Consider the following 27,129-nt stretch of genomic DNA (forward strand, 5'->3'; position numbering starts at 1 on the left):
TGAGGCATACAGGACCCCAGCTACCTACAACCCAAACAGAGCAACACCCAGGCATATAATAATAAAAATTCCAGAAATTCAATACAAGAACAGAATATTAAAAGCTGTCAGAGACAAGAAGCAGACCACTTACAAGGGAGCACCCATCAGAATTACAGCAGATTTCTCTGCACAAACCATCAAATCACGAAGAGCTTGGGGGGAAATAATTCAAGCTTTGAAAGATAATAATCTCCAGCCAAGATTGAGATATCCTGCACAACTGTCCCTCGAAATTGATGGAAAAACAAGGTGCTTCCAGGATAAAGAGGAACTGGGGGAATTTGCAACCACCAATTCAACTCTACAGAGAGTATTGCAGGATATTCTAAAAAAAGAAAAATACAAAGAATCCAGAAATAATGGAGGCCACAACGAATGGAGCAGAGAACAAAGTGAAGAAGACAAACTGACAGCTACTGACAGAATAAGAGCTCAACAGAAATGAGGCAGAGAAGATTGGATGATAGGAACAGCTATTTTGGAGAAAATGACATCTTAATAGGTAATACTGATTTAGTATCATCTTGTTTTGAAGTCTCATCTAGCTTTTGTCCTTCTGTCTCCAATGGTCCAAATAGGTTGTATCTTACTGGATTTTATTATGTATGATAGTATAAGCAAAAACCTTTTAAAGACAAGGAGATTATACAGAAACCATTGTTCATTTTCTGTTAGTCGATTCTAAATACTCTGTAATGCTGTCATTCTCTTGAATGGTTTTACATTGTTTTGATATACTTAATGCTACAGTATACGAAGTTGTACTCAAGGATTTCAAGGAAAGAGATAATATGGTAACTACTTTTAGGTCAGGATTATCTGGTGGTGAAACACTATTCTGCTTAAATGGTTATGTTTTGATCTGTGCTGTTTCGTTGTTATGCCCTCTTTTATCTCAATCTCCACTCCATTATTTACTTTTTTATTTTTATCCTTTTAATTAAAGGAAAAAAATAGCAGGATATATTATAGTAACCCACTTTGACTTTCCATTACCTCGATTTAAAGCCCTGTATTACTCTCACCATCTGGTTTTTAACTGATGTTCCCCCATTCTGTTTTGCTGGATAGTATCAGGTTCGAAAATTTAGGCATCAGCTGTGAAGATAATGAGATTCATTATGACGCCCATTCTCATTGACTTTTATCTATTTTTGAAGACCTACAATGTCTCCAATGTTTTGGTTTTGTCGGTTTTATTCTTTACAGTTTTGTTCAATTGTATTGTAACTAACAATATAGGCAATTCTATTAGAGATAGCGGGAGGCATTATGGTAACCATTGTTGATCACCTTGTATTATGTTTTCACATTATCTATTATGTCCACCCCTTTGACTTGACCGATTCTGTTCTGTTATGTCACATTTGGTTTTACTCTCTTCCAAAAAAGTAATAAGAACCATGGGAGCAATGAAACCCAAAATGTGTAATAGTCATTGTACAAAAGAGAGGAAAAGAAAGTGCTCTGTACTATATAACTGCATGTATATTTAAGTGTATAAGATAGAAAATGATATCACAGAGTTTTATTGGATCATTGAACAGAACTGTTTGCAGTATCATTGATGGAATGTCTACTTTACAAGCTTTAATTTTGTGACTTGAACAATTATTTCTAAGATGACAATATGTAATCCATTAACTAGTAATTTCCTACTGTTCATTTTTTTTTCTGCAAATCTGTATAACTTGTACCCTTTCTCTGCTTTTTTTCTTTTCTCCTTAAATAAAATTAAAAAAAAAAAAAAAAATAAAATCAGTGTAAGTTAAAAGGAGCCCATGGAGGGGCTGGGGATTTAGCTCAGCAGCATAAGCGCCTGCCTTGCAAGCACGGAGTCGTGAGTACCAATAAAAAAAGAGCCTATGGAAGACCAGTGTGATGGAAGCATGCCTATAGTCCCCGCACTCTGGGAAGCTGAGGCAGGAGGATCAAAGTTAAAGTCCTGCTCAGGTGACTTAGTGAGAACTTGTCTCCAAATAAGAATTTTAAAAAGTACTGACTGGGGGTATAGCTTAGCGCAAGGATTCAATCTCCAGTTCTGCAAACATAAATACATAAATAGTCAACTGAGAGAGAGGACAGGAGAAAGAATGCAGTTGAGTGCTGTCAAATCACTAATGTGATTATTTGTCACCTTTTCCAACCAAAGCAGCAAGAACTGTGGGGCAACACCTGATTACCAGGCAGGTGCCCGTAAGTACCTGACCCTTGGGAAACCCTTGCGCCCTGGAGAGGGGGCACCCCGGGCTCCGCACACCCTGGGGGCCGCAGGTCAGCTTACCTGAGCGGAAGGTGACCTCAGAGTAGGTGGAGTGTTTCCAGGCCTCGGGGCGGAACTCCCGGCTGAGGACCTCCTCGGGGAGGGAGTCCCGGAGGCTGCGTTTCAGGGGGTCCGCCGTCTCCAGCAGCTGCAGGAGGTGACTCCACACAAAGGAACCCACTGTGGTGGAGACAGCCAGGCTTGGACCCACTGCCAGCGCAGCCCAGAGGAAAGCCCCTGGACCCCACCCAGGCCTCCCAGACACGAGGACTTCTCAGGAGTGGCTCTTCACAGAACGTGGATCCTGGCCTGGGCACGGGGTTCTGATGAGCCTTCCAGATGGGAACGACTATGTGGTGGGACAGTCCTGCTTGAAATTCAGACCCCCTGTCTGAACCCTAGCTGAACCCCAGCTGCAACACTTACAAGCTCAGGATGGTCATGGTATCTGTCTGGATCTCAGTTTCCCCATCTGTGAAATGAGCCAGGTAGGCCTCACTTCAAATCCTACTTTACTGCTTACAGTATGGCCTAAGGTGGCCACTCTGCCTCGTTTAACCTGTGACCTAAGCTGTAAAGAGAACCAATGACATCTCACAGAGCTGCCTGTGAAAATCAGTCAGACCCCGGGCCTGAAAGACTAAGTCTCCTTCAGGCTAGGTGCAGGGGCGACTGCGATCCAGGCTGGGGACCCTCTGAGGGTCCCTGGAGGGGTGAGATGAAATAAGAGCACCAACAGCACAAGTCAGGGGAGATGCTGGGGCCAATGGGGACCACAGTCCTCTCGGCGCCTTAGCCCCTCAGCAGGCCCAGGGGAAATTGCCAGCCTGCTCACCCTGAGTGGACTGCTCGCCCGCCTGCGTCCGCCGCACCACGGCCAACACCTCCTCCCCCGGGCACCGCATCAGGGCCAGGTAGGCGTGGATGCGAATCTCGGCTTCCTCCTCGGGGGATTCATAGAGGCGGGAGAGTGCGGACCGCTGGAAGGGCAGGAGGAAAGCCACGGTCAGTGTCCCCCATGGGAAGGCACTGTCCCCCTCTCGCAGAACTATGTCTTGGTGTCCACCGGTGCCCTTGATAAGCAAGCTACCTCCCCACCCCCTGGTGACTGTCTTATGCACAGCACAATAAGCATTTACTAGGCACCTACTGTGCGCCTACCACTGTGGGATGTGACAGCCCCCAGCTATCTGAAGATCACACTCCAGCAGCGTGAACAAGACTGCCATGTGAAACATATAACACACTAGGTGGTGGTCAGTGCTAAGAGGGGGAGAAAATAGAAAAAAGGGCTGGAGACTCTGGGGACCTAATAGGTTCAATCTCAGGTAAAATAGTCAATAGAGACTCACAATGAACATGACTGATAAACTGATACTTATAAGAGGTGCAGGAGTGAGGCTGGGGACATAAAGGGAAAAAGATTCCAGGAATGGGAGCAGCGTGTGCAAAGGGCCTGAGGCAGCCCTTGGCCTAGTATTTGAGGAACAACAGTGAGGAATATGGCTGGAGTGGGGTGACCATGGAAGATGAGGCCAAGAGGTACAAGTAGATCACTGTAAGGACTTTGATCTGGACTCAGTGAGCGTGAGGACACTAGACCAGGGGCAGCAAACTTCTTCTGTAAAGTGACAGATAAGTGGTATTTTCAGGCCATGAAATGTCCTTGCAAAGCCTTACTCTGCAGCTGTAGCAAAAAACTCACTATAGATACTCTATACATGAGTGGGTACGATTGTGTGCCAGTAAAATTTACTTATAAAAATGGCAGGCTGGGGAATGGCCCCTGGCCCGCGGTTGGCCAATCACTACTCTAGAAGGTCATGTGTGTTTAGTTGGTGAATAATCTCTGTGAGATTGAGGCCTGGACACCTGTTCACAGTAAGGCCCAGGTGGTGCCCAACACACAGTAAGGTCTCAGTAAACCCAGGATGAATGAGCAAGGTGAATTAACAGTGCATCCAAGCCACACCACTCCCCAGTCCTGACCCCATGGAAAAGCACCCAGGATCTCACGTCTGCAGAGCAGGGGACTCTCCGGAAGGCCTGGATGGCGCCCAGCCGGATCTCCAGGGGGCTGCTCCCCAGCATGGCACAGGCACTCAGCATGGGGGCGAGGGCCGCAGCGGCCAGACCAGCATTGCCAATGGCCTTCAGCATGAGCCGGAGCTGGAACAAGGGGGCACAGGGCCATGAGGCCTGGGGGAAGGAACCAGCCCTACCCACTTGCCGGAGACTCACCAGCTAAGCTCGGCCCAGAGCCCACACATAGGCTGTGCTCACCTGGTCAGCATCCGAGGGCTCCTGGGAGGTGCAGTCTGCACCCACAGCCTCACCCAGGATCCTCACGAAGGAGCTGACTCCTGGCAGCTGCCCGCAGGGTTCATCCAGGGAGGCACAGAGATTATGCACCAGGGCTGAGAGGCCAAGGAAGGCGCTGGGGCTGGCTCTGGGGGACTGCAGCAGTGGCTGGGGACAGACACCACCACAGGTTGGTGGGTGGCCCAGCACAGAGCAAGTCTTCAAGGGACGGTTCTAAAGCCACCTGGGGGTCCTTGATTTGCACCCAGATGGGAAGCCTCACTCCTGGACCAATGGAGGGCGGGGCAGGGACACTGGTAACCTCTGCAGACATTTTGGTTGTCACACCGGGGGTAGGGAGGTACCGTTGGCATAGGAAGTGAGGAGGGACTCTGTGAACTGTCCTGTAATGAACCGGCAGCCCCCGTGTCCAGCAAAGAATTATCCAGCCCCTCTGCCGACATGGCCAAGGTGGAGCACCCTGGGCCACGTCACCAGTGGGGGCAGCGGGGTGAAGGCCTAAAGAGAACCAGCAGAGGATCCTCGGCACAGCTTCCGCTGTCAGGATCTGTGAGGCTCACACAGAACAAAACCCAAGTCCTCTCTGGGAGGGAGTGCAAAACGTGCCAGTGAGCCGGCTTGGTTTCCTGCCACAGCACAGGGGGCACCCTGTGATCCCTTAGAGGAGGCCACAGCCTAACAGCATCCCCACCCACTGCAAGTTAGGGGTGGGGCTGGTGGACTCCCAGGCTCCTCACGGGGTGCACGCCACTGCCAACAGGAACCACAGGGCAAAACCACGTGGCGAGGAAACCAGGCAGAGATAACTAGCTGCTACCCTTGTTGCTTGTTTTTTTGTGGCACTAAGGATTGAACCAGGGTCTTCAGACGAAGCTATGCCCAGACCTTTATACACATACACACACACATATATATATATATAAATAAATTTAACCTCGTGATCGTCTTGCTTCAGCTTCTCAGAATATACCTTTGTTTTTAACATAATTTCTCTAAATGCAGGCTTAAAGTCTTTCATTTTTGAAATGGCTAGGTTGAACTAGCAGCTTGCAAACGGCCTTCACATCTACCATCCAGGCTTCTCTCTGCGGCTGTCCAGGTCCCACTCCGAGCGTCACTGCCATCCGGACGTCCAGCTTCTCCCGTCCTCCCCTCCGTGTACCCACTGCAGGGCTCTCTGTTCACACCTCGTAAACCTCATCTTCTTATGTAGCGTTTCCACTTTGCAGGGAGAAAGCTGAGACGGAGAGGGTGCCCCTGGCCTCAGGTCACCCGAACGGAACCAGGGACCGTGGCTCCCAGGCCAGGCTCTCACTGCTCCTCAGAGGCGCACCCCAGGCTCACTCCTGAGAGAACAGGCCCCAGAGCAGGGTGCCCCTGCTGTCCTGCCCGGAGCACAGGAGGTATCCCAGGTCCATATGTGCGCCTCGGTGTGCCTGTGTTCCAGAGCCTCAGAGCGAGTGTGAGTGACTGTGTGTGTGAGTGTGTGTGTGTGTGTGTGTGTGTGTGTGTGTGTGTGTAGGGGAACTTCTATGCACATGCATCCCCTTATGTGTGCATCTCGGGCCTGAGTGCCCCAGCACACATGTGTGTATGTGGTGTGTCCCAGTGCATGTGTACCAACGGGCAGGTGTGGCCACAAGGCCCACAAGGAGCAGAGGGACATATAAGGCAGGGGAAGGGGAGGAGAGGAGGGAAGAAGGAAGGACAAGACATTTTCATGAAGGCCAGCACCAGCTAAGCCCCGTGCAGACTGCAGATGGTGCTGGTGTCTCTAGCCCAGCCCAGGTCCAGCTCCCAGCTGGTGCCTGATTATCCACTCAGCAGAGCCAACCACACCCACTCCTGGGACAGACAGCCCAGCTCACAGCCCTGGACAACAGCCACAGCCCCAGCAGCTCCAAGGATGGACACACGCACGGAGTCCCCTCCACCAGTGTGCCTTGCACCAGCTGAAGAGCATTTCTGCTGCCCACTGTCATCCAGGGACAGCAGGACAAGTAGCAACAGTGATACTTTTGCCCCTAACAATTGAGGATGCAACCTGAAGTCCACAGATGGGCAGAGCAGCTGCCCTGCCTTGGACAAACTGAGTCTCAGTTTTCTTATCTGCAAAATGGGACAGTGAGAGTATGTACTTCACAGAGCTTCTTAAGGGTAAATAAGGCCTCAGGCACTGCTACCTATTTTTGCCCTTGTTACACACAGATTTCCCAATCTCAGGCCTTACTAAATATAAATGTTTATGATAGTAGCAGCAGCCCTAATTTAACACATTCAGATTGCATGCTGGGCATCAGGAGAACTGCTTCATGGATGGTACATCATTGCTCTGAGCCTGAGGTAGATAAACCAGTCCCATCCTCACTTTACAGATCGGAAAACAGGCTCAGGGAGGTAAAGTCACTGGCTGGGTTACACAGCTGGAAGGCACACTGCTGACCCTTGACCAAGCTCACACTGATACCAAATTGTAAATTCAACACAGCAGCCCAGGGAGATGAGGCTCCTGACCTGTTCCCAGGCCACCTGGAAGGACAAGAGCAGGTCACCCCTTCCCCTGCATCCAATCAGCGGGACCGAGGGCTGGGGTGTAGGTGGGGCTCGGGCTCACCAGCAGCGTGTTCACCATGGCGTCCGTGGGCTGCAGGACGAAGGCCAGCGACTGCAGCCATGCCTCTGCCTCATCTGCCTCCACCTCCCCGGATGCGATCAGCTCCTTCATGAAGCCCACACAGGGCTCAGTGCCACAAGAGGGCAGGGCGTCCACCAGCACCTGCCTAAGAGGGCCCCAAGGTGACACCGTGTTCTGAGCATCTCTAAGCCTCACCTTGCTGAAACGGAGGCTCAGAGAGGGCCAGAGGGACATGCCCACACTCAGAGGGGAAGATGCTGGCCTGGCAGCTGGGCCAGGGGACCCTGGTGGGGCTGCAGCTCATTGGCCACAGCAATGGCAGCCCAGGTCGAGCCCCTGGGGCTCTGCCCCCCCCCCGCTCTGCTGGAACCCACAAAGGCAAACTTCACCAACACCCCTTGTGTTGGACAGGAACCACCACCGATCAATCTGTTGATGGCCTCTAACTTAAACCGCTAATACTCTCGGCCCAACACAGAGGTGTTTTACTTCCTTTAGTTTTTGGGATTGCCGAGAGGAGGAGAAACTGAAAAGAGGCTGAGCTGCTGGCCTGTGCAGCCTGGGACATAAAGACCGAGGCTGGCTCCCCAGATCACAGCAGATGGGTGGATTCCGGAGCTCAGGGGCCCTGAGGTAGCAGGTGCCCAGGTGGGGTGGGATGGGGTAGACTGGATCCCTCAGCCCTGACAAGGGCCAGAGGCCCTGCCACTTCATACCCTCACACGTCTCTGTAACCTCGCACGGTCTCGGGGCCTCACGAGGACATTGGTGGCTGGTACTGCCCAGGATGACCATCGCCCTGGGGAGCCATCAGCCACACATCCTCCCTGCTCTTCCTGGATCTCATCTTACTCACTGTCCATCTGGGAAACTGGGCTCCAGGGGAAACGGAGGAGCGGGGAATGGTGACAGAACTATCTCTGGTTCTCTTGGAAAATTTCAGACTTGGAGAGAGTCTTTTCCTTGCTGATGAGACAGACAGATAAGATAGACTCAGAGGCATGTGTAGAAACCCAGAGTGACCAGAAACCATGTCACCAGGAAAGCGGGCAGTTCTACACACAGACGTGGATACCTCTCCCTACATACAGCATCCTTAAAACAGGATCGAGTCAGATACCATTTAAGTTTAAGATAAGAATTGGATAGGAGGTACAGAGCACCTGGGTTCAAATCCCAACTCTGCTGTGTGACTTTGGTCAGTTTCCTAACTGCTCTGTGCTTTGGTTTCTGAGCTTAGGAAGTAGAAATAACAATACCACTGACTCAGTGGGACTATTGTGAGATTAGATGAGCAAATATAAAAGGCTGGAGGAAGTATCTGCACATTTATTCTCATATTGTGCTGTCATTCAACGAAACATTGGACATGGTTGATTTTGCAGAAGAGAGGACTCGTTTCATGTTTTGGAGTAAAAGGTTTCAAGTCTCTGAGGATTTTTGCAAGCCTTTGAAACGCTTGGAAGCCAGAAGTGTGTACCTCAGAGGTCTGGAGGGCGTCCGCAAGATGACCCCAGCCCAGCCCAGGGCTCCCGGAAAGGTCCTTTCCTAGCTTGAGGCTCTCTTCACCCTCCCACAGGCCCCTGCAGGGTGACCGTGGTGGACCCCAGCCCTGGCCTGCCCTTTTTCCTGCATTGGGATGCTAATTTTGGCTCCTACAAGAGGATATGTCTGGAGGAAGGAACAATGGTGTCTTTATCTGCTGGCCCCTCTGCTTCTAGTCTCGGCCAGGGCAGAGCTTGGGCCTCCTGGGAAACCCCAGACCCCCCACTTAATCCCCTTCCTGGCACACATCTCCAGACAGAAGGATAAGTTAGCATCAAGAGGTCAGGAGCAGAATCAACACCCATTCCTCACCAGGAACCCAGGACAGAACTGAGGCCACGGGTCCTATCCAGCAGCCCCCACCCCACCCACACCGCCCCCTGCGTCTCAGCCAGACCCAGTCCACCCCACTGGGACGAGACCCTCACCGGTTGTCTGGGCTTTTGGAGGAAGAAAGTTGCCAGAGTCCCATCAGCTCATCCACAGAAAGGCCTTGGAGCTCAGACACCAGCGTCGGGAACAGCTCTGTGGCCTGGGAATCAGAGGGGGTAGCATAAGGCACTGTAGCATGTGGGAACCCCCAGGTCACCTCGCCCAGCCCTGCTTCCAGGTGGGAACAACACTGAGGAGACATCAGACTCAAGAAGGCGAGTCTGTGCATCAACTGGCCTTAAAGCATCCGCCCTTGGCACCCAGAACCATCTGATTCTTTAACACATATTAGGCACCTGCTGTGTACCAGGCACTGGGCCAGGAATGTGGCATGGAAAACAGACATGAAGTCCACATTTGCAGGCTTTAGAATCTAGTAAATGCTCAGCACCTGTTCAAAATGATAACAGTCGATTATATGTGCTTTACGATTGCACATATTTAATAAAGTAGCAATCTTTTCCAATTTTTTTGGTCCTGGGGATCAAACTCAAGAGGCACTCTACCACTGAGGTACATTCCCAGTCTCTTTTATTTTGACACAAGGTCTCACTGAGCTGCTGAGGTGGGACTTGAACTTAGGATCCTCCTGTTTCAGCCTCCCAAACTGCTGGAATTAGAGGCAGGAATTACTTACAGTTTTCAATTAAAAACTATGCACTTGTTTTTTTCAGAATAACAAACAGTGATGGCTTGAGGACTTTTTGCCCTTATCCGAGGCCTGACAGATAGTTGCAAAGCGTCTAAAAGCTCACAAGGAAGAAAACAAAGGACCATATGCAGCATGCAGCCTGTGGGTTTCAGGGAAACCTACCGCTTCCCTCCCAGCAGCTCTTGGGTTTTGGCTTTGCTGCTGCAGCCTGAATCCAAAGCCACAGGAAGAGCAATGAGGTGGGAGACAGACCAGGGCGGCGTCTGGTCAGCAGCCCATGCTCACCCGCCCCCCTTGGCCTGAAGCGCCCCCAGCCAGGGGTCTGCAGATGTGCAGCATGGGGGTCTCCCTAGCTCTGCAGGCTTTGAACTGATTACTTGTGTTTGCAGTTTGGTCTCAGCAGGATGCGGCTGCAAGCTGGGAGCTTCCTAGCCAGGGGCCACTCCTGAGTTCAGGCAGCCTTCCCGCAGTGCGCCTTTGGGCAGGGCCACAGCTACTCCAGCCCTGATTTCCTTCTGCAGCCCTGATTTCCTCCTGCAGGACACACAGCCTGCGACTGGTGCACGCTGACAGCCACCATCCCAGCAGGCCTGGCTGCTGGTGGCCTCTAAGATTTTATCGCCCCACTTCCAGGAACCACCCCAGGGACTCACAAGCCAAAGCCTGTTTCTTCCCTTCCTGATGCTCAGCTGTGGGTCCACAGACCTGAGGTTCCCCGGGATTAGAATCCCTGCTGTCACACCTGGGGTGACAGATCCACCCTGGAGCACTCCCCACCCACTGCTGTGAGGAGAACCGGGCTCAGCCTCAGCCTTGCAGACCCAGGGACAGCAGAAGGGACCGTGGGGCCCAGACGGTGGTGCCTGCCTGCACTTCCAGCACTTGAGAGCTGGAGCAGGAGAAGCAGCTGAGAGACTTAGCGAGACTGTTTCAAAAAAACACTGGGGAGTCGAGCATGGTGGCGCACTCCCACAATCCCAGCAACAGGAAGCTGAGGCAGGAGAACTGTGTGCAAGTTCGAGACCAGGCTGGGCTACAAAGTGAGCCCAAGGCCAGCATGAACAGCACAGTGAGACCCTGTCTCAAAAAACCAAAAAGAAAAAAAAAGCAGTGGGGATATAGCTAAGTGGGAGGGCACTAGACTCAATCAGTAGGATCACCAGGAAGAAAGGGAAGGGATCACAGGCCAGTCATCCTGGTTCCCTCCCAGCAGCCAGGGAAGGAAGTCAAAAGCAGAAAATCCAGCAGAGCTGGGAGGCTGCAGAGTAGAGGCCCGTCGAGGGTGCCTGGGTGGGAAACCTGCCACATTCCCCGGTGTATCCCCAGTATCAAAGAAACCTGCCACATGAGGCTACCCCAACAGCACAGGAGAACGCGACAGCTGTGGTACAGCCACCCTCTTCTCTGTGAGGCCACACTGCAGGGGTGTGAGACCCCCAGGGATGCCCAGCCCCAGGCTGTCTGTGTTCTCCCCTGGACACACTTGTGATACAGCTAAATTTACAAATGAGGCACAGCGAGAGACGGGTAACTAAAAATAAACAGAATAATTATAACAACTCACTGCAATAGAAGTTATGTGTGCATGGGCTCTCTCAAGACAGCTTGCTGTACATAACATGAGGCCACGGCATCAGACCCTGGGGAAGGTGGCACAAGATTTTGTCACGCTACTCAGAATGGGGCACAATTTAAAAGCTCTGAATTGGGGCTGGGGATTTAGCTCAGCGGCATAAGCACCTGCCTTGCAAGCAGGCAGTCATGAGTTCGATCCCCGGTACTGATAAAAAGGAAAAAGACAAAAAAAAAAAAAAAAAAAGCTCTGAATCATCTATTTCTAGAATTTCCCATCTGATACTTCCAGATTGTGGCTGACCACAGGAAATGGAAACCACAAAAAGTGGAACCGTGGATGAGAGGAGGTGACTCTAATAACCACCCCACTAGGTGTTAAGCACAAGGCCTTACTGTGGGCAGGTTCGTGCCTGAGCATCCCACATACACACCACCCCGCAGCCCTCAAAGTGTCTGTGAGGGCTGTTAGCCCCCATATGGGGGGCTTAAGTGAGGCACAAGGGGCACGATTGACATAGCAACAGAGTGCAGCCGAGTACAGACACAGACCCACACTGCTACTCCTAAGCCCATTAACAAGCATCTTAACAAGCATCTCACTCTCAGAAGCTGAAAAAAAAAATGGATACAGTGATGCACAGCTGTAATCCTAGCCACTCAGGAGGCTGAGGCAGGAGGGTTCAGAGTGCAAATGCAGCCTGGCAACTTAGCGATTTAGCGAGAGCTTGTCTCAAAATATAAAATAAAAATGTAAAGACAAGTAGTGTAGCTCAAAGTGAAGGCCCTGGATTCACCCTCTAGTACAGTATAGTCCCCAACTGAGAACAAGTTCCGCTCCAAGGGATCGCTCCCAAATTGCATTCACTTGTAAGTCTAACAAAGTGAGTCTTACACACCTTTGACACAAATATAAAATATTTAGCATTAAAAACCCCAAACACACAAAGAATGAGCAGTGCCTACCACCTTTTCAGCTTCATCCAACTTCTCAATTATTTGCATTTTTCCCATGGTTATGGCTTGGCACTCCCTTGCAATCCTCTCCACATTACCACTGCTTTTCCTCTCACTTCTAAACACCCTGGGCTCTGACGGAGCACTGCACTGCTGACACTGTCGTACTGTACAGTGAGCATACAGCAGTACAATTGTGACAATGTCCGGCAGACACGTGAGCTACTTCCAGGATCTGGTGCTTCTATAAATGTTCATAATATGAGGTTCCTTCTTATTGGTGAGAGCTCACAGCTCAACTGTTCCTAAGCCAGGGACTTACTGTACTAAAGAATTAAATCAATAATGAAAAATAGAAAGGATTTGGAGTGCAGCTCAGGGGTAATGTGCTTGCCTAGAGCATATGAGGCCATGTTTCCACCTCTAGGGCCACAAAAAGGAGAGCGGAGGGGAGGGGAAGGAAGAGGAGGGGAAGGGAGAAGAGGGGAGGGGAGCGGAAGGGAGGGGAGCAGAGAGCAGAGCAAAGGAGAGGATAGCAGAGAGGAGAGGAGAGGAGAGGAGAGGAGAGGAGAGGAGAGAGGGAAGCCCTGTGGAGCAGCACTTGCCTGTTTCCCTGGGGTGAACACCCTTGCCATGGTGGCTTTTTTTTTTTTTTTTTTTTGGTCTTTTTCCTTTTTATCGGTACCTGGGATCGAACTCACGACTGCCTGCTTGCAAAGCAGGTGCTTATGCCGCTGAGCTAAATCCCCAGCCCCCCATGGTGGCTTTCTAACAGTCAACCTGTACCACTAGAGAGAGACCTGGGCGAAATGCACAGAGCATCTATCTATCACCTTGCTGCCAACCTCAAGGGCGAAGGCAGCAGTGAAAAACCAGGCCGCAGCACCTTGGGCTTGCAGAGCTTTTGCATCTCCACTGTGGTTGACCTGACCTAACTTCCAACAGCAGCTGGGTTCAGCCATCAGGCCCCAGGGCTTCTGGCTCCAACCACCCAGGGCACCAGAGCAGCCAGCTCTACACACTGCTGTGTCTGGACTGTGGAGCTAGGGGACTCAGGGTGAGTGCTTACCTTGGTGCAGAGGCCTGAGGTCCATTCCCAGAAGAGAAAAGGAAGAGCAGAGAGGAGAGAGGAAAGAGAAGGGAAGGGGGGGGGGAACAGGAAAAGAAGGAAAGGCACTTGGCTGCACACAGTCAGCGTTTAATAAATGCCATGGTCTATGCCATGCTCAGAACATCCCGCAGGGCTGTGAGCTGCTCCCTTCCTGGCCTCCTACCTGCTCTCGCAGCCTCCCTGTGGGGTGCTAGCCTCTCCTGCTCCTTGGAGACCCCCCTGCCTTCCTACGCACTGCCCCCACAGCCACCCGGGTGCCTGGAGACCAGGCTGGGGATTTGCTCTCCGTAAAGCATTGAATCTTCCTTTTGTTTCAAGACTGAAAAACAAACCTTGTCTTGTCCCACTGTCTCCTGGGAGGGGTGGGCGTTTCGAGGGGAAAGGGTTAGGGGAAATCAGTCGTCCCCTGGCAACCCAGGTCCTAGGGACCCCGGGGGCTGCTTGCTGTGCACCGCTGTGCATGTCAGGAGCGAGTTCTCTGTAAGGCAACTTCCTACCTTTGGGGCACCATAGCACACACAGTCCTGGGCCCAGCACCTCCAGCCTCTGCAGGGAGACACAGCCCCACAGCATTCTCAGGCCCTGCAGCCTCTACCAGGGGAACAGCTGGCGGGAGTCAGGAAGCACTCTCAAGGGGGCAGGAGCAGGCCTCCCTTTGGTTCCCGTGGTTCCTGAGGCTTGGTGGTGCAATGGTTAGAACACTGCAGATCTCAGATAGGACAACCATGCTCTGCAGTGGGGCATCTAGTTGTCATGACAGTGGGTACAGATGATGCTGGCATCTAGTTGGGCAGAGGCCAGGAATACTGCTTCAGCGTCCAGCCCCATATACAGCCAAGTTCCCATTCACCAAGTGCTTAGGACCAGCATTAGCAGTATCCAGAGAAACCCTGCTGTGGGGCCAGGCTGCTTGGCTAACAGCCCAGCTCTGTAGTTCACTTAGCTAGGTAACTATGGGCACATTTATTAAATTCTGCAAACTTCAGTGGCCTCATCTGTAAAATGGGCCATTATTATTTTTGGTTATTTTTGTACCGGGGATTGATCTCACGCCCTTGCACTCAGCAGACAGGCACTTACGCTGCTGAGCTAAACCCTTAGATTAAATTACTAAGGATTAAATTACATGATAAAAATAAGATCATTACTTTAACATCTAAGTATATGGTATACAGCAAGTGCTTAAGAAAGTTGTAGTGGGTTGAACAGTGGTTCACTAAAAAGATACACCCATGTCCTTGGCACCAAACCCTGTACATGTGGGCCTTACTTGGAAAAAGGGTCTTCACAGATGTAATTACATTAAGATCTTGGGTAGCTCCTAAATCCAATGACACAGTATAATAGTTTCCCAGGGACTGTGCGACACTGTCCCTCTGCGTGTCCCCCTCTTACATACAGTGCAGGGCCCCATCTCAGAGTAAGGCAGCAGGTGCACCATCACGGCACAGCCTCAGAACTCAGCAGATGGCACACAGGAGGAAACAGCCGGATGTGTCAAAGCATCAGGACCCGGCACCTGTTTGACACCTGGGTGTGGAGTGCCCTCAAAGCTGAGGCTGGGCGTGGCTCAAGATTTCAGGCAGAGCACCAGGCTCGGTTAGAGTGAGGATCTAACAGAGCTGCTTTCTGCTTCACGAGCGCAGCTGAGGAGCTGGGGATTTAGCTCAGCGGCATAAGTACCTGCCTGGCAAGTGTGAGGTCGTGAGTTCAATCCCTGGTACCAAAAAAAAAAAAAAAGACCGCAGCTGGGAAAACGGCTTCCCCATTGCTCACATTCAACATGCCCTGGACACTGGCTCAGCACCAACTTCTACATTTCTCATCCTCTGCCTTCACAACCAGCACAACTGTGCCGTGCACAACCCGCCTGAACACATGCAGCAGCCCTGATGCTAAACACATGACCTGGGCAGGAAGAGGCAGACGTCCCCGGCTCCAGGCCCAGGGCCAGCTCTGGCACGGGGCTGGAGAAACCACTTACCTCAAAGCTTGTGATCTGAGCCAGGCACAGCCTTCTCACTAGCTCAGCTGCCGAGGCCGCAGCGGCCTGGGACGGAGTCTCTTCCCACTCGTACTGCAGGCTGCTTGGGGTTACATCTTCATCCTCTTCATCATCTGGATCTGAGGTGGGAAGGACTGGCTGGGATGACACCAGAAAATTCCAGGGTCTCCCGGGAGCCACCCATAGCCTGCCAACACCCCCTTCTGCAGGTTTTTGGGCAGTGGGGGTTAGGGGTTCACACAAGGGAAATCAAGGCAGCAAAAATAGGAAGCAACCTAGGTGTCCAGTGACCAGGGATGGGCAGATAGACTGAAGCCCACTCATGCGAGGGAACAGAGCACCCTTCCATGAGAACAGGACAAAGGGCACCCACTGCCCCAGGAATGTCCTCACCCATGAAGTGGACAGAGAGTGGTACAGAGGAGTGTGATGTGAAAACACACAAAATGCAAACAGAGCTTTGCAGCAGACGAGGAGCTGGTGCACCACAGGTACACCGAACAGATGGGGAGAGCACATGTGACCCAGAAACAGAGTCAGCTTGGGGAGGGACAGGGCTGCAGGCAGGGAGAGGGGGCTCGCTTTTACCTCTGTGTTCTTTTACACAGTCACAAGTCATCTTGGCCAAAAGCGAAATCTCAGTCTCCCTCACGCATTCAGGCCCTCCTAATAAACAGATTCTTGCAGAAATTGACCCTAGCCTTGCCTCACACACAGCCACGCAGCTAACCTGGCCCGGGCCCTGCTCTGCCCAGACCAAAGACCTTCCTCAACCCTTCCCACACCCCTTAGCTCCCTGCTTCCTAGCAAAAGACTGCGCCTTCAAGATACATCCCCACGGGCTGGGCCTCGAAAGTTTGAAGTCAGACTGAGCAACTTGGCCAGGTTCTATCTCAGCAGTAAGATTTTACAAAGGGGCTGGAGATGCAGCTCAGTGCAAGAGCAGCCCTGGGCCCCACCACCAGTACTAAGGTGCCTATGAAAAGCATGGCCTATGGAGCCACCACGCCTGGGGCATTCCTAGGCACTTCTAGCCACAGCCAGTTCGCACAGCTAATGGGGCGCAGGTCAAGCTGGGATCCCCACCCCGCTGGTCTTGGCTGTCCCTGAGGTGACCCAGTGAGTCCATCCTCTGAGGCAAATGCTATTACCCAGCAGAGCCATGGGAGCAGACTGTGGGTGTTAAGAGCCCAACTCTGCCTCACACTCACTGGCTGTTAGCCCTCGACAAGTCACCTTACCTCTTTGAACCACTGCTTCCTTATCCAAAAAGTGTAATCACAGTTACCTTCCTGGTGGGGTCCCCAGGAGAATTAAATGATCCACTTACAGGAGAACACCTATTAACACAGGCTAAGTCCTCCCAAAATGTCAGCAGTACAAATAAACATCCTTATTTCATTATTCAGAGAAATATCTGGTCTCTAAATTTGATGTAGGCCTTGTCTCTCTACATGCAAAATTAGAAGAAACAGTCAAGTCCTACATGTTATCAGGAACTTTCTGGAAAACAAGGGATCCTAAGTCAGTATACACCCAAAACCAGCAGACTGAATTTAAGGTGGATTCTCCCAGTGAAAGCTCAGGACCAGAAGATTCTGTCTCTACTGAAGACGACCCTCCCAGAGAGGAAGGACAAGACTAAGCCCCCTCAGCCAGCAGCAGGAGCCTGGAGAAACTTCTGGAAGGTCGCCTTTGTGGTGGTTAATCTTGACTGTCAACTTGATTGGTTTGAGAGATGTCCTGAAGATTATTAAAGCATATTTCCGGGTGTGCCTGAGTTGGTCATGGGGGAGTGACCTTGGGGAATATGTCTGGTCCCTTCCTCTCTGGTTCTTCAGGGCTCTGCTTCCTGGCTGCCATGAACTAAGCAGCTTTCCTGCCACCATGATGTTCCTCCCTTGTATGTAGCCAGGCAGCCATGCACTGGGTCCCCCAAAACCATGAGCCAAGTTAGACCTCTGCTGCTTTAAGTACATTGGGTGTATAAATTAATGTATTAAGAGTGCCAGGTATTTGTCCCAGCAACAGAAAGCTAATACATCTTCCTGGAGAGGAAAAACTTCTAGAAAACTCTCCTGACAATAACCATTTCCAGAGATGGTTTGGAGGTGGCCAGACTTGAACCCTTCTGGCCACAGGAGGCTCCTCCAGGTGTTCCCACATTCTCATTCAACCTGTGCTAGTTGGTGGCCACCAGGGAAGGCTCGAGTCACCTGTGACAGCTGGATCCTGGGGCTCCATATGCAGTAGCGTGAGCGAGGAGATAACCTGCATCTGTACGGTGCTTGCCTTCTCAGAGAGGGGTCCCACAGTGTGCAGCTCCTCACAGGAGGCCGCCCTCAGCACGCCAGCCTCCAGGCTCTGCAGGCAGGTGAGGTGGGAGGCCAGGGCAGGCTGCTACAGGGACAGGGACAGGGACAGCATGGCTCAGGCCAGGACTCAGCTGCATGTGAACACAGCTGGGACCACGATACCTGCAGCAGCTAGAGTCCGAGGGGAGAGGTTGGGAGCCACAACAGAGCCTAAAGCCCCAACCCTCACCTGACTGGTGAAATAACACGCAAAGGTAAACAGGGCAAGAAGGACGTGGAGACTCAAGCAAGCCCAGCACTGGGAGGCTGAGGCAGGAGGATCACAAGTTTGAGCTTAGCTTGGGCAATTTAGCAAGACTCTGTCTGAAAATAAAAGGGCTGCGTATGTAGCTCAATGCAAAGACCTTGGGTTTAATCTCAAGGAAGAGGACAGGAGAGGGGAGGGAAGACGAGGGGAGGAGAAGGCAGGCAGGCAAACACTAACAGGGAAACAAGTGTCATCTCATGTCCTTATTCACACACAGCTTACAAGACACTTTCTCTCGGGGTGCTGTGAGTAGCTGAGGCAGCAAGGGAGGACAGGGGTGGGGGCCACACTTACCACCCCGGGCAGGGGCTGGGAGTGCAGAGGGGAGTGTGCCCAACGCAGGGAGCACTGTGCCAGGTCCTTGGTCTTGAGCAGCTGGTCCCCTTGGCGCTGGTATGTGGTGGGACACCGGCCCAGCACGTCCACCTGGGTGGGCAGGCAGGTGATGAGCCCCCAGCCCCCCTGCACCCCTTTCCCTCCTGGGCCAACACTGATCTCACCTCCTCAAGGGTCTCCCGGCTACGGATTCCCATGCGGCTCTGTACCAGGCTCAGCACGGCACGCTTCACATTCAACACCCAGCGCGGCTCAGTGAGGCAGGGACATAGGCGGACCACCCGCCCCATGTGCAGGACGAAGCGGAGTGGGTGGCGGCCCAGGGTAGCACTAGAAGGGTTGGTGGCATCTAAGCACCCAGTGCTGTCCCAAGGGCACTCACTGCTCTCCGTGGGAAGGTGCCAGGGACACCTGGCTCCTCACGTGTGCCCATGGGCACCTTGTTTCATGTGGCATCCACAGGGTTGAAGGCATGTCTCTCTCTGCTCCAGAGCCCACTGTGGGGGACTGAGTATTCCCCTCCAAGGCCACCATGACCAGCGTGGTGACTTGCCAAGGTCACAGGTGGGGCCAGCTCTAGCTTCAGAGGATTAAGAACCCTTGGGCTAGAAGCGACCCGAGATTCCATCACTGCTCGGACAGGCAGCAAAGGGTCAAATCCAGAGACCGGGAGCAACTCATGGGGATCACACAGCAATCAGGAGAGGAGCTGGGACCAGAACTCAGACTGAGCCTTCGCACCCACCCACCACCCAGCAGGAAGATCCTCTGTTCAGCATCTGAGGCTGGGCAGGTGAAGCCTGCAGCCTGTGGGAGGAGGCCAACCGAGACGTTCCAAGATCACCAGCCACAAGACAGACCTTTGGATCTGAAGAGTCCCGACTTCTGCCTCTCTGGGTGGTCCCTGTGCACTCAGCTCCAGATGGAGCCTGGGGCCTTCCTACCGCTGGCGCCCTGGGCTCAAAAGTGGTCTGGAAAATGCTAATCGAGTCTCCTCTCCCAGAATAGCATGTGTCAGTCTAGGCTCAAGAAACTGACAAGCCCCAGCCTCCCAGACTTAGCATTTCTGATGAGGGGCTGGGGGACAATAGTCCCACACAGGGCATCCTCCCTGAGCCTTTCAGGGGGATCCATCTGCCCCTGGCCAGCAACCTCCATCCTAGTATCCCTGAACAAAGGCTTTATTTTTGAACAAATGAATTTGCAATAAAAAAGGAAGAGGAATCTGCAGACACTGTTGTGTTCGGGCTGGTGGCTGCTCTGAGCATTGAGACCAACCGAGGCCACTGTCAGGAAGTCCTGGGAAACAAGGCAGACGGACAATTGGCTGGGTCATAAAGAGGGGGGCTTGCTTTGGAGCCTAGTACAGGGGTCGCTGCACCCTGGCAGACTGGGGGAGGGAGAAAGCCAGAGCCTCCCAGAATGCCTACCAGGGAGAGGTGTCCAAGGTGAGGGTCCAAAGGCATGAAACCTGGACATGCTGGGGAATATGGGGTGCACACCTCCCACCAGGCAACTGTGCTTGGAGTCACAGGAGTCAAAGGGCTCCCAGGTCATGACAGCTTCCGGCTGTCCCTATAGCTGCTCTGTGCTTGCCAAAGTTAGAGCACAAAGCTGAAACCCCCTCGAATGATTCCAAGGTGTGTCTCTCTTCTGCAGGGGGTCACCCTTCCATTTTGGATGCCCACAGCCCACACAGAAGAGGGATGTGATTCACAGAGCAGCATCTTACCTCAACCTCTGCGACTCTTTCTGAACCTCCACCTGGGACTCCAGCATTGATGTCACCTGGAAGTCTTGCAGCTGAAGCACAGAGCACCGAGAGTGGTGGCCTCTCCTGGGGCACCACAGGACCTCACCAGCACCCTCATCCACAGAGCAGCACTGGACCCAGCTGCTGGGTGCTGAGTGCCAAGGCTCCCCAGCAGCACAAAAACAGCCAAACCCCTACTGCTCCCCATGGAGAGCTTGAAAAGTTCTCATCCTGCCCCTCAAATCCCGCGAGTTTGGTGACTGCACACCACAAATAAAGCAAACACGAGAGCTGCCCAGAATGACTAGGAGCTGGAGATGGCCCTGGGTCACCCCAAAACCTGCCTTCCTAACACAACTGGTTTCACCTTCTGCAACTTACTATTTTTAAGAGCCCCTTTTTAGGAACGGGGTACGGCCACTTGCTGTCTGTATTCCCAACACCCCCGTCATCCCAGACACCCAAGCTGAAAAATCTGGAATGAAATCCATGTGGCATGAAGGTATTCTCTCAGACAGTAAACACTCGGCTATATCACCGGTACCTCTCACCGTCTGACTTCTTACTTAAAACCCTTCCCTGCAACTCTATCTCAAAAAGTTAAATAGGGAACAAAAGCATAAACCACCATACGCTGTACACTTACAAATGGGTAAGAGGGTAAATTTTGTATTGTGTTTTTAGAACAATTAGAAAAACAAATTTTTAGAAAATTCTGATATACAATACATGGTGAGTTAACTTTGAAAACATTATGCTCAGTGAAAGAAGCTGACACAGAAGGGCAAATATTGTCTCAACTCCTTTAAAAGGAAATTTGTAGAATCAGAAAGCAGAGATCACCAAAGGCTGCAGGGAGCCAGTGGGAAGTTAGTTCTTAGTGTGTAGAGAAGCTGGGCATGGTGATAGATGCCTATAATCCTAGAACTCTGGGAGGCTGAGGCAGGAGGATTGCAAGCTCAAGCCCAGTTTGGGAAACTTAGCAAAAGCTGGGGTGAGGGTGGGATCACTGGGGGTGTAGCTCAGTGCAAAAGTTCTGGTTTCAATTCCCAGCACTAAACACACGTGTGCACGTGCGCGCACGCACACACACACACACACAGTATACAGTGCTGCTGTTTAAGGGGATGAACGAGTACTGTACACTGAGGCTGGTGATGACAACATGATATTGTTTAAGAGTGTACTATACACTGAAAATGATAAATTTTATGCGATGTATATTTTACCACAAAAATAAATGAAAAGGAAACAAACACAAAAGATCACAGCCTGTCTAACCCCATTAAAGAGAAGTTCAAAGACAGACAAAGCAGATCGCTGCTGACAGAGATCAGGAGGGTGGTGCCCGTGGGGGAAGTGGCCAGGAGGAGCAGTGAGAGAGGTCCTAGGGTTATGTTCTGCTTCCTGCGCTGGTGGGGGTTAGACAGGTGTACTCAGTGTGGGGAAACTCACTGTTCTGAGCATTTATGATTTTTATACTGATTACAATAAAATACATTTATTTGATTGGCCTCCCACATGGCTGTGAAATTTCCCTTTTTACCAGAAATCCTTTGAAAAGCTAGTTCTTTATAATCTTGGCATCATTTGACATCAATGTTTTTAAATGCTAAAAACAAAGCAAATGAATAAAACTGCGATGGTACACAATTTGCTTTGTGAAAATAGGCCTCGTAGAAACATCTGGTAATGTTTAGAAGGAAGGCAAAAGCCAGCGCAGGCTCTAATTGAAGTGGCAGCCTTGACCAGGACACAGCCACTTTGGGCAGTCTAAGTACTCGGATGTGACTCAGGCACTCCATGAAACATCCTCCTTCTATGGTCCATATGAAAACACAGCAAAACAGCTTTGAGAAACTCTTATCTGCAAGTGCTCCAGCCAGCTTAAAAATGCTTCACAAGTACAAGGAGAGACTTCAGGAGAAATGAAAAGGCCATTTATGTGCCATGGGAAGGTTCACCCAAGATATATGACAGTCACCAGGAGGGGACAGAGGGAAATGGGGAAGCACTTCCATCTATAAGAACAGAGGGAAACTTGGGGAAATTCAATGCAAGAAACCTGCAACCACTCAGTGAGTCTAACCCACGATTCTTCCAGGACCAACACCACTACACCTTCAACCCAGACCTGTGTTCCCAGGCACAGCAAAGCCCACACCCAGCAGAAAGGAGGCCCGGACAGGCCTGGAGGCCTCCCCGGTCTTGTGTTTCCACACTGGTTTGTTCCTTTGTCTTGGACTTGGTTTGACTTTGGACTTGTAGATTTGGCCCTCATCTTCCTCAGGACACAATTTGCCCCCATCCTGAGGTTCTTCTTGCCCTGAGAAACACCCCCAGCACCCCTTCGTAAAGCCCCGTGGGCCCACAGAGACACCTTGTATAACCAAAATGGTGCCCCTTATCCATGCTCCTTTGTGGAATCCTCACTTGCCAAATTGAGAGCCCTCAGAAGATCCACATCTGCTTATTACACAAACTGGAAATTCAGGGGCCATGGCTACCGCGGACCTTCCCCTGTATCCGTGTGATCTCCAGTCACCCAAAGGCACTCACCCGTAAGACCACCTGGCATGGGCCAAGCACGTCAAGGATGGCCAAGCCTTGGAGGCCAAGGCCACTCCCCTCCTGCAGCGCCCCCTGCAGGCCGGTGCTGGAGTTGGTGCAGAAGTTGTAGATGTATCTGGTGCCCACAGGGAGCTGGGGCCCAGCAGACCCTGAGGGCAGACAGAGGGAACAATGTCACCTGGACTCTCTCTCTCTGGGTGACACCTGAACTACTTAAGGCATCCTTGTTCTCCCCTCCCTCTCGTCATCTTCCTGCTCAGGGAGGCTGGTGGCTCAGGTCACACTGAGGATAAAGACAAAATCCAAAAGATAAGTGCTGAGTCAGGGCTATCCCGGCTAGGTACTCTGTGGAGTGCTTGGTACCCAAGCTCCCTCAGGCTGGGTGCTACTGATATCTGGGGCGGGAGGATTCTGTGGCAAGGGCTGTTTTGTTATTTTAAGGAGGGTTAGCAGCAACCTGGCCTCTGCCCACAAGAGGCCAGTAACACAACCCCATTGCCCTGGTTTGACAATCAAAAATGTCCCTGCATAGCACCAAATGTCTCTTGGCAGGCGGTGGGGGTTTACAACACTCAGGTTAAGAATCATCTATGTACATTTATATTAATTCATTTATACTTCATGAGTATTCTTTATTTTCTCCAACCTACAGAAGAGAAACTGAAGCTCAGAGAGGTTAACTAACCTACCCAAGATCACACACACACTAGCAGACAAACCTTGGCGATCTGCTCCTCACCTACTTACTTGAAGGGCATGGGGTGGGGTGGGGTGGGGTGGGGCTGTCTCACTGGTCTTAGATGGCAAAGCTGTAAGGCTGGCCCGCCTCGGCTGGGACAGTAGATACTCTGGTTAGGGATGACCAGGGAGGTCTGTAACCATACCTCTAACCTTGTGATTGAATTACCATTTCAGGTCAGTTTCATAGAGAGCAAGCACACCTCATGTTCCCAAGATGCCTCTCTCTTCCCAAACTATCTGTTCCCAGGGTTCCACCTTCTCTGCCCTGAGACACAAACAGGTCCACCTTGGCCAAAGACATTCATTCAATCCACGAGGACCATGAGGGGCCAGGCTTGGGCCTGGTGGCCCTGCTGTGGCCGTGCACCCTGGCCCTCCCCACCCCACCTGCAGCTGATCTTTCCGGGACAAGGACAGCACCCTGTGGGGCTCTCCCTCCTCATGGCTTCTCCATCTGCCAAGCCACCCCACTTGGCCCATCCCGGCCCAGGTTCCTGTCACCAGAGGGGCCACTGGTTGTCCTGAGTGGCTTACTCACCAGCACATGCGGTCATGCAGGCCTCCTGTTCTGCTGGTGACTCGGGAAGTTCTGAAAGTGCAAACCAGGTAGAATCAGTGCTGGGCTGTAGAGAGAGGCCTGGGACAGCGAGGCAGCGGGCACTGGCCTGCTGGGAAGAGGACGTGCAGGACTCCAGGGGTCCTGCCTGCTCTTCCCTATCTTGGGCACTGGCACCACTGTCCCTCGGGTTGACTTGGAGATCATCTGTGTATCCACAGCTTCCCTCTTGCAACCCACGTCCCAGAAGTCAGCAAGGTCTACCTGTCCCTTGCGTCCATCCTTCCCCGTTCATCAGTCTGTCTTCCCACACGTGTCTGTCTCCACTGCACTCCACCTAGGCAGAGCCACAGCTTCTCTTGCCTGGACAACTGCAGTAGCCTCCTGACTCCTCTGTGTCTGTAACCCAACTGCCACCCTGCAGCACCCACCCCACCTCTTTCCCAGTGGTGCAGATCAAACCCAGGGCCTCATGCATGCTAGACAAGCTCCTGGCATGGAGTTACACCCTGAGCCTGAGTCATCTTTTTTAAAACATAGATCAAGACAAACATGGTGGCACACACCTGTAATCCAGGCACTCTGCAGAGACAGAAGGATCACAAGCTCGCGACCAGCCTTGGCAACTTACAAGATTCTGTCTCAAAAAATAAAAAGGGGCCAGTGATACAGCTCATGGCAAAGGCCCTGAGTTCAATTCCCAATACTGCAAAACAAATTAAAATTCTTACTTTTATATTTATTTATTTAGAGACAGGGTCTTGTTACGTAGTATAGACTAGCCTTGAATGCACTATGTAACCCAGGCTGGCCTTGAACTCACAGGGATCCTCCTGTCTCAGCCTCCAGAGTGCTGAGATTATAGGCATAACCACTACAGACCTTAATTTGTGTGTGTGTGTGTGTTTTGTTTTTTGGTTTTTGTTGTTGTTGTTGTTTTTTCTTGAGACAGGGTCTCACTACACAGGTCAGGATGGTCTTGAGCTTATTTTGTAGCCCAGGCTGGTCTTGAGCTCATAATGATCCTTCTGCCTCATCCTCTGGAGTGCTGGGATTATAGGTGTGCACCACCACATCCAGCCTTAAAAATTACATTTTTAAAACTTCAGATCATAATACTCTAGTATAAGGGACCAGGGGAATAGCTCAGCTGCACAGTGCCTGTCTGGCAAGTGCAAGATCCTGAGTTCAATTCCCAGTCCCACAAAAGTGATCAGTGTGACAATTCCTGTCTGTCTTACACATACATGCACACATCCACTGTCTCGAACTCTTGAAACCTGCCTCTACCTACCTCTTTGGCGACACCCACTGGCTCTCGGCCTGCAGTCTCACTGGGGTCCCTCCTGGTCCCCCTGGGCACAAGGCCTGGTGCCTGTGGCTCCTTCCTGCCTGAACACTCAACCCTCTCCCCCACCACAGCCCAGCTGCTTTAGGCCTTACCACCTTCTCCCTCTCCATCTTCCCACCTTATTCAAGTCATAATCCTTATAAAACCTGTCAATCATTTAATCATTTCAGTTGACTCATTCTGGAAAAGAGACTGGAAAGAATCTAACGCTTATTCGATACTTACTATGTGCCCAACGCTATTCCAAGAAAGTTACATGTTCAGTTCATCTCCTCTACACCCCACCACCACCACCACGTGCTCTGACTCCTAATTTACAGATAAGAAACTGAGACCTTGAGTGACTTCCCAGGGGCCCAGTGCCGGCCAAACCCACAGCCACACACTGACACTTTCTTGGGGCAGAGTGGAGGGGTGCACAGGTGCAACAAGGGGCCACGGTGCCAAATAGTGCTCTCTCCAAGAAAGGCTTCTCCTGCCAGCTGAGCTGTAGCGGAGGCACAGAATATGACCAGAGGGGGCTGGGTGGCTGCTGGGCCTCTACCTAGGCTGCTAAGGACACTGCCCAGAGGTCCCCAGGCCCTCGACTCTCTCCCATCCCAGACTGGGCCCCACTTCCCTGCCTCTGTCCTTCCCTCCAGCCACTCACCCAGATCCTTCCAGAGCCATCTGTGTGCCCCTTGCCAGCCTCCCCTGTCATGCCAGGGCTTTTCAGTAGCTCTGCCCCCCCCCCAAAGTCACTGCGCCTCAGCTGGTGATCACTGCCCAGCCAGCCTGCTTAATCCCTAGAAAAACAAACTGCTTCCCCACTGGAGGGGCACTGCCTCTTAGACCCTTGGGAACAACTGCCTGTGCTGGGATATCTGGCGGGAGTGTTGTGTCCTGAATATTTTGGCTCCTCTAACAAAACCCTCTTTGCATTAAAGCGGAATGTCAATGGCTAAAACCACATTTCAAAGACATTTAACCCAATCCATTTCCTTTCTACTCTTTATAACTTGGACCTGGGGCACCAAATCCCTCCAATTTATGCACAGTCACTAAAAGCTTCAGCTGTGCACAAACGCAGCATTTTGCTGGCTTGCTTTGCTCAGTCTTTACCCTCGCCATGTGCACCAGCGAGGCTGCAGAGCATGCAAGCCTACATGTAGATCCACTTCTTCCTCTGCACGGCAGGCGCATCTGCCTGAGCCAGGTCCTTGCCTCCGCCATTTCTTAAGCACTGAGAAAGCACACTTTAGCTGGGTGCAGCTTCTGAGAAGCTGTAATCCCAGCTTCTCAGAAGGCTGAAGCAGGAAAAAGTTTGATGCCAGCCTGGGCCACTTAGCAAGATCTTATCTCAAATTAAAAAGGGGACAGGGACGTAGCTCAGTGCTCCCTAAATCCAATTCCCAGGATCACAGCAGGGAAGGGCAGACAGACACATTTTAATTTTGTAAGATGTTTTAGAAGAACAAAGTTCGTTAGATGACAGATCCATCACAGATTAACCAAAGTGGAGAACACGCGGCTTGCTGGAAGGTAATAAATCTTCGTCAGATCTAGTTCACTTCTAAGGAGAGATCAGAAACAGAAAACGGACCGAAATCAATGTCATCTCCACAACCAGAAAATGAAATTGAGCCTCATTTCTGTTTCAATAGATGTCACTTCTGATCACCAA

General features: G+C 51.6%; 1 protein-coding gene across 1 annotated transcript in view; it reads right to left on the minus strand.

The window, feature by feature from the left end:
• The window catches only part of LOC106025279 (uncharacterized), a 133,521-nt gene that overhangs the window by 90,565 nt on the left and 15,827 nt on the right, over positions 1–27,129 (minus strand). The window contains exons 2-14 of the mRNA XM_063226542.1: positions 24,098–24,148; positions 22,807–22,967; positions 20,227–20,297; positions 18,659–18,824; positions 18,453–18,584; positions 17,753–17,936; positions 15,516–15,655; positions 9,236–9,339; positions 7,242–7,407; positions 4,589–4,774; positions 4,322–4,474; positions 3,141–3,285; positions 2,327–2,485 (exon numbers count right to left, since the gene is read on the minus strand). Coding sequence (XP_063082612.1) covers positions 2,327–2,485; positions 3,141–3,285; positions 4,322–4,474; positions 4,589–4,774; positions 7,242–7,407; positions 9,236–9,339; positions 15,516–15,655; positions 17,753–17,936; positions 18,453–18,584; positions 18,659–18,824; positions 20,227–20,297; positions 22,807–22,967; positions 24,098–24,148 — 1,818 coding nt within the window. The remainder of the gene's footprint in view (positions 1–2,326; positions 2,486–3,140; positions 3,286–4,321; positions 4,475–4,588; positions 4,775–7,241; positions 7,408–9,235; positions 9,340–15,515; positions 15,656–17,752; positions 17,937–18,452; positions 18,585–18,658; positions 18,825–20,226; positions 20,298–22,806; positions 22,968–24,097; positions 24,149–27,129) is intronic.

Source organism: Cavia porcellus, unplaced genomic scaffold, assembly GCF_034190915.1.
Source record: "Cavia porcellus strain 051 isolate PalLab524CR breed Dunkin Hartley unplaced genomic scaffold, mCavPor4.1 scaffold_16, whole genome shotgun sequence".
NCBI lineage: Eukaryota > Metazoa > Chordata > Mammalia > Rodentia > Caviidae > Cavia > Cavia porcellus.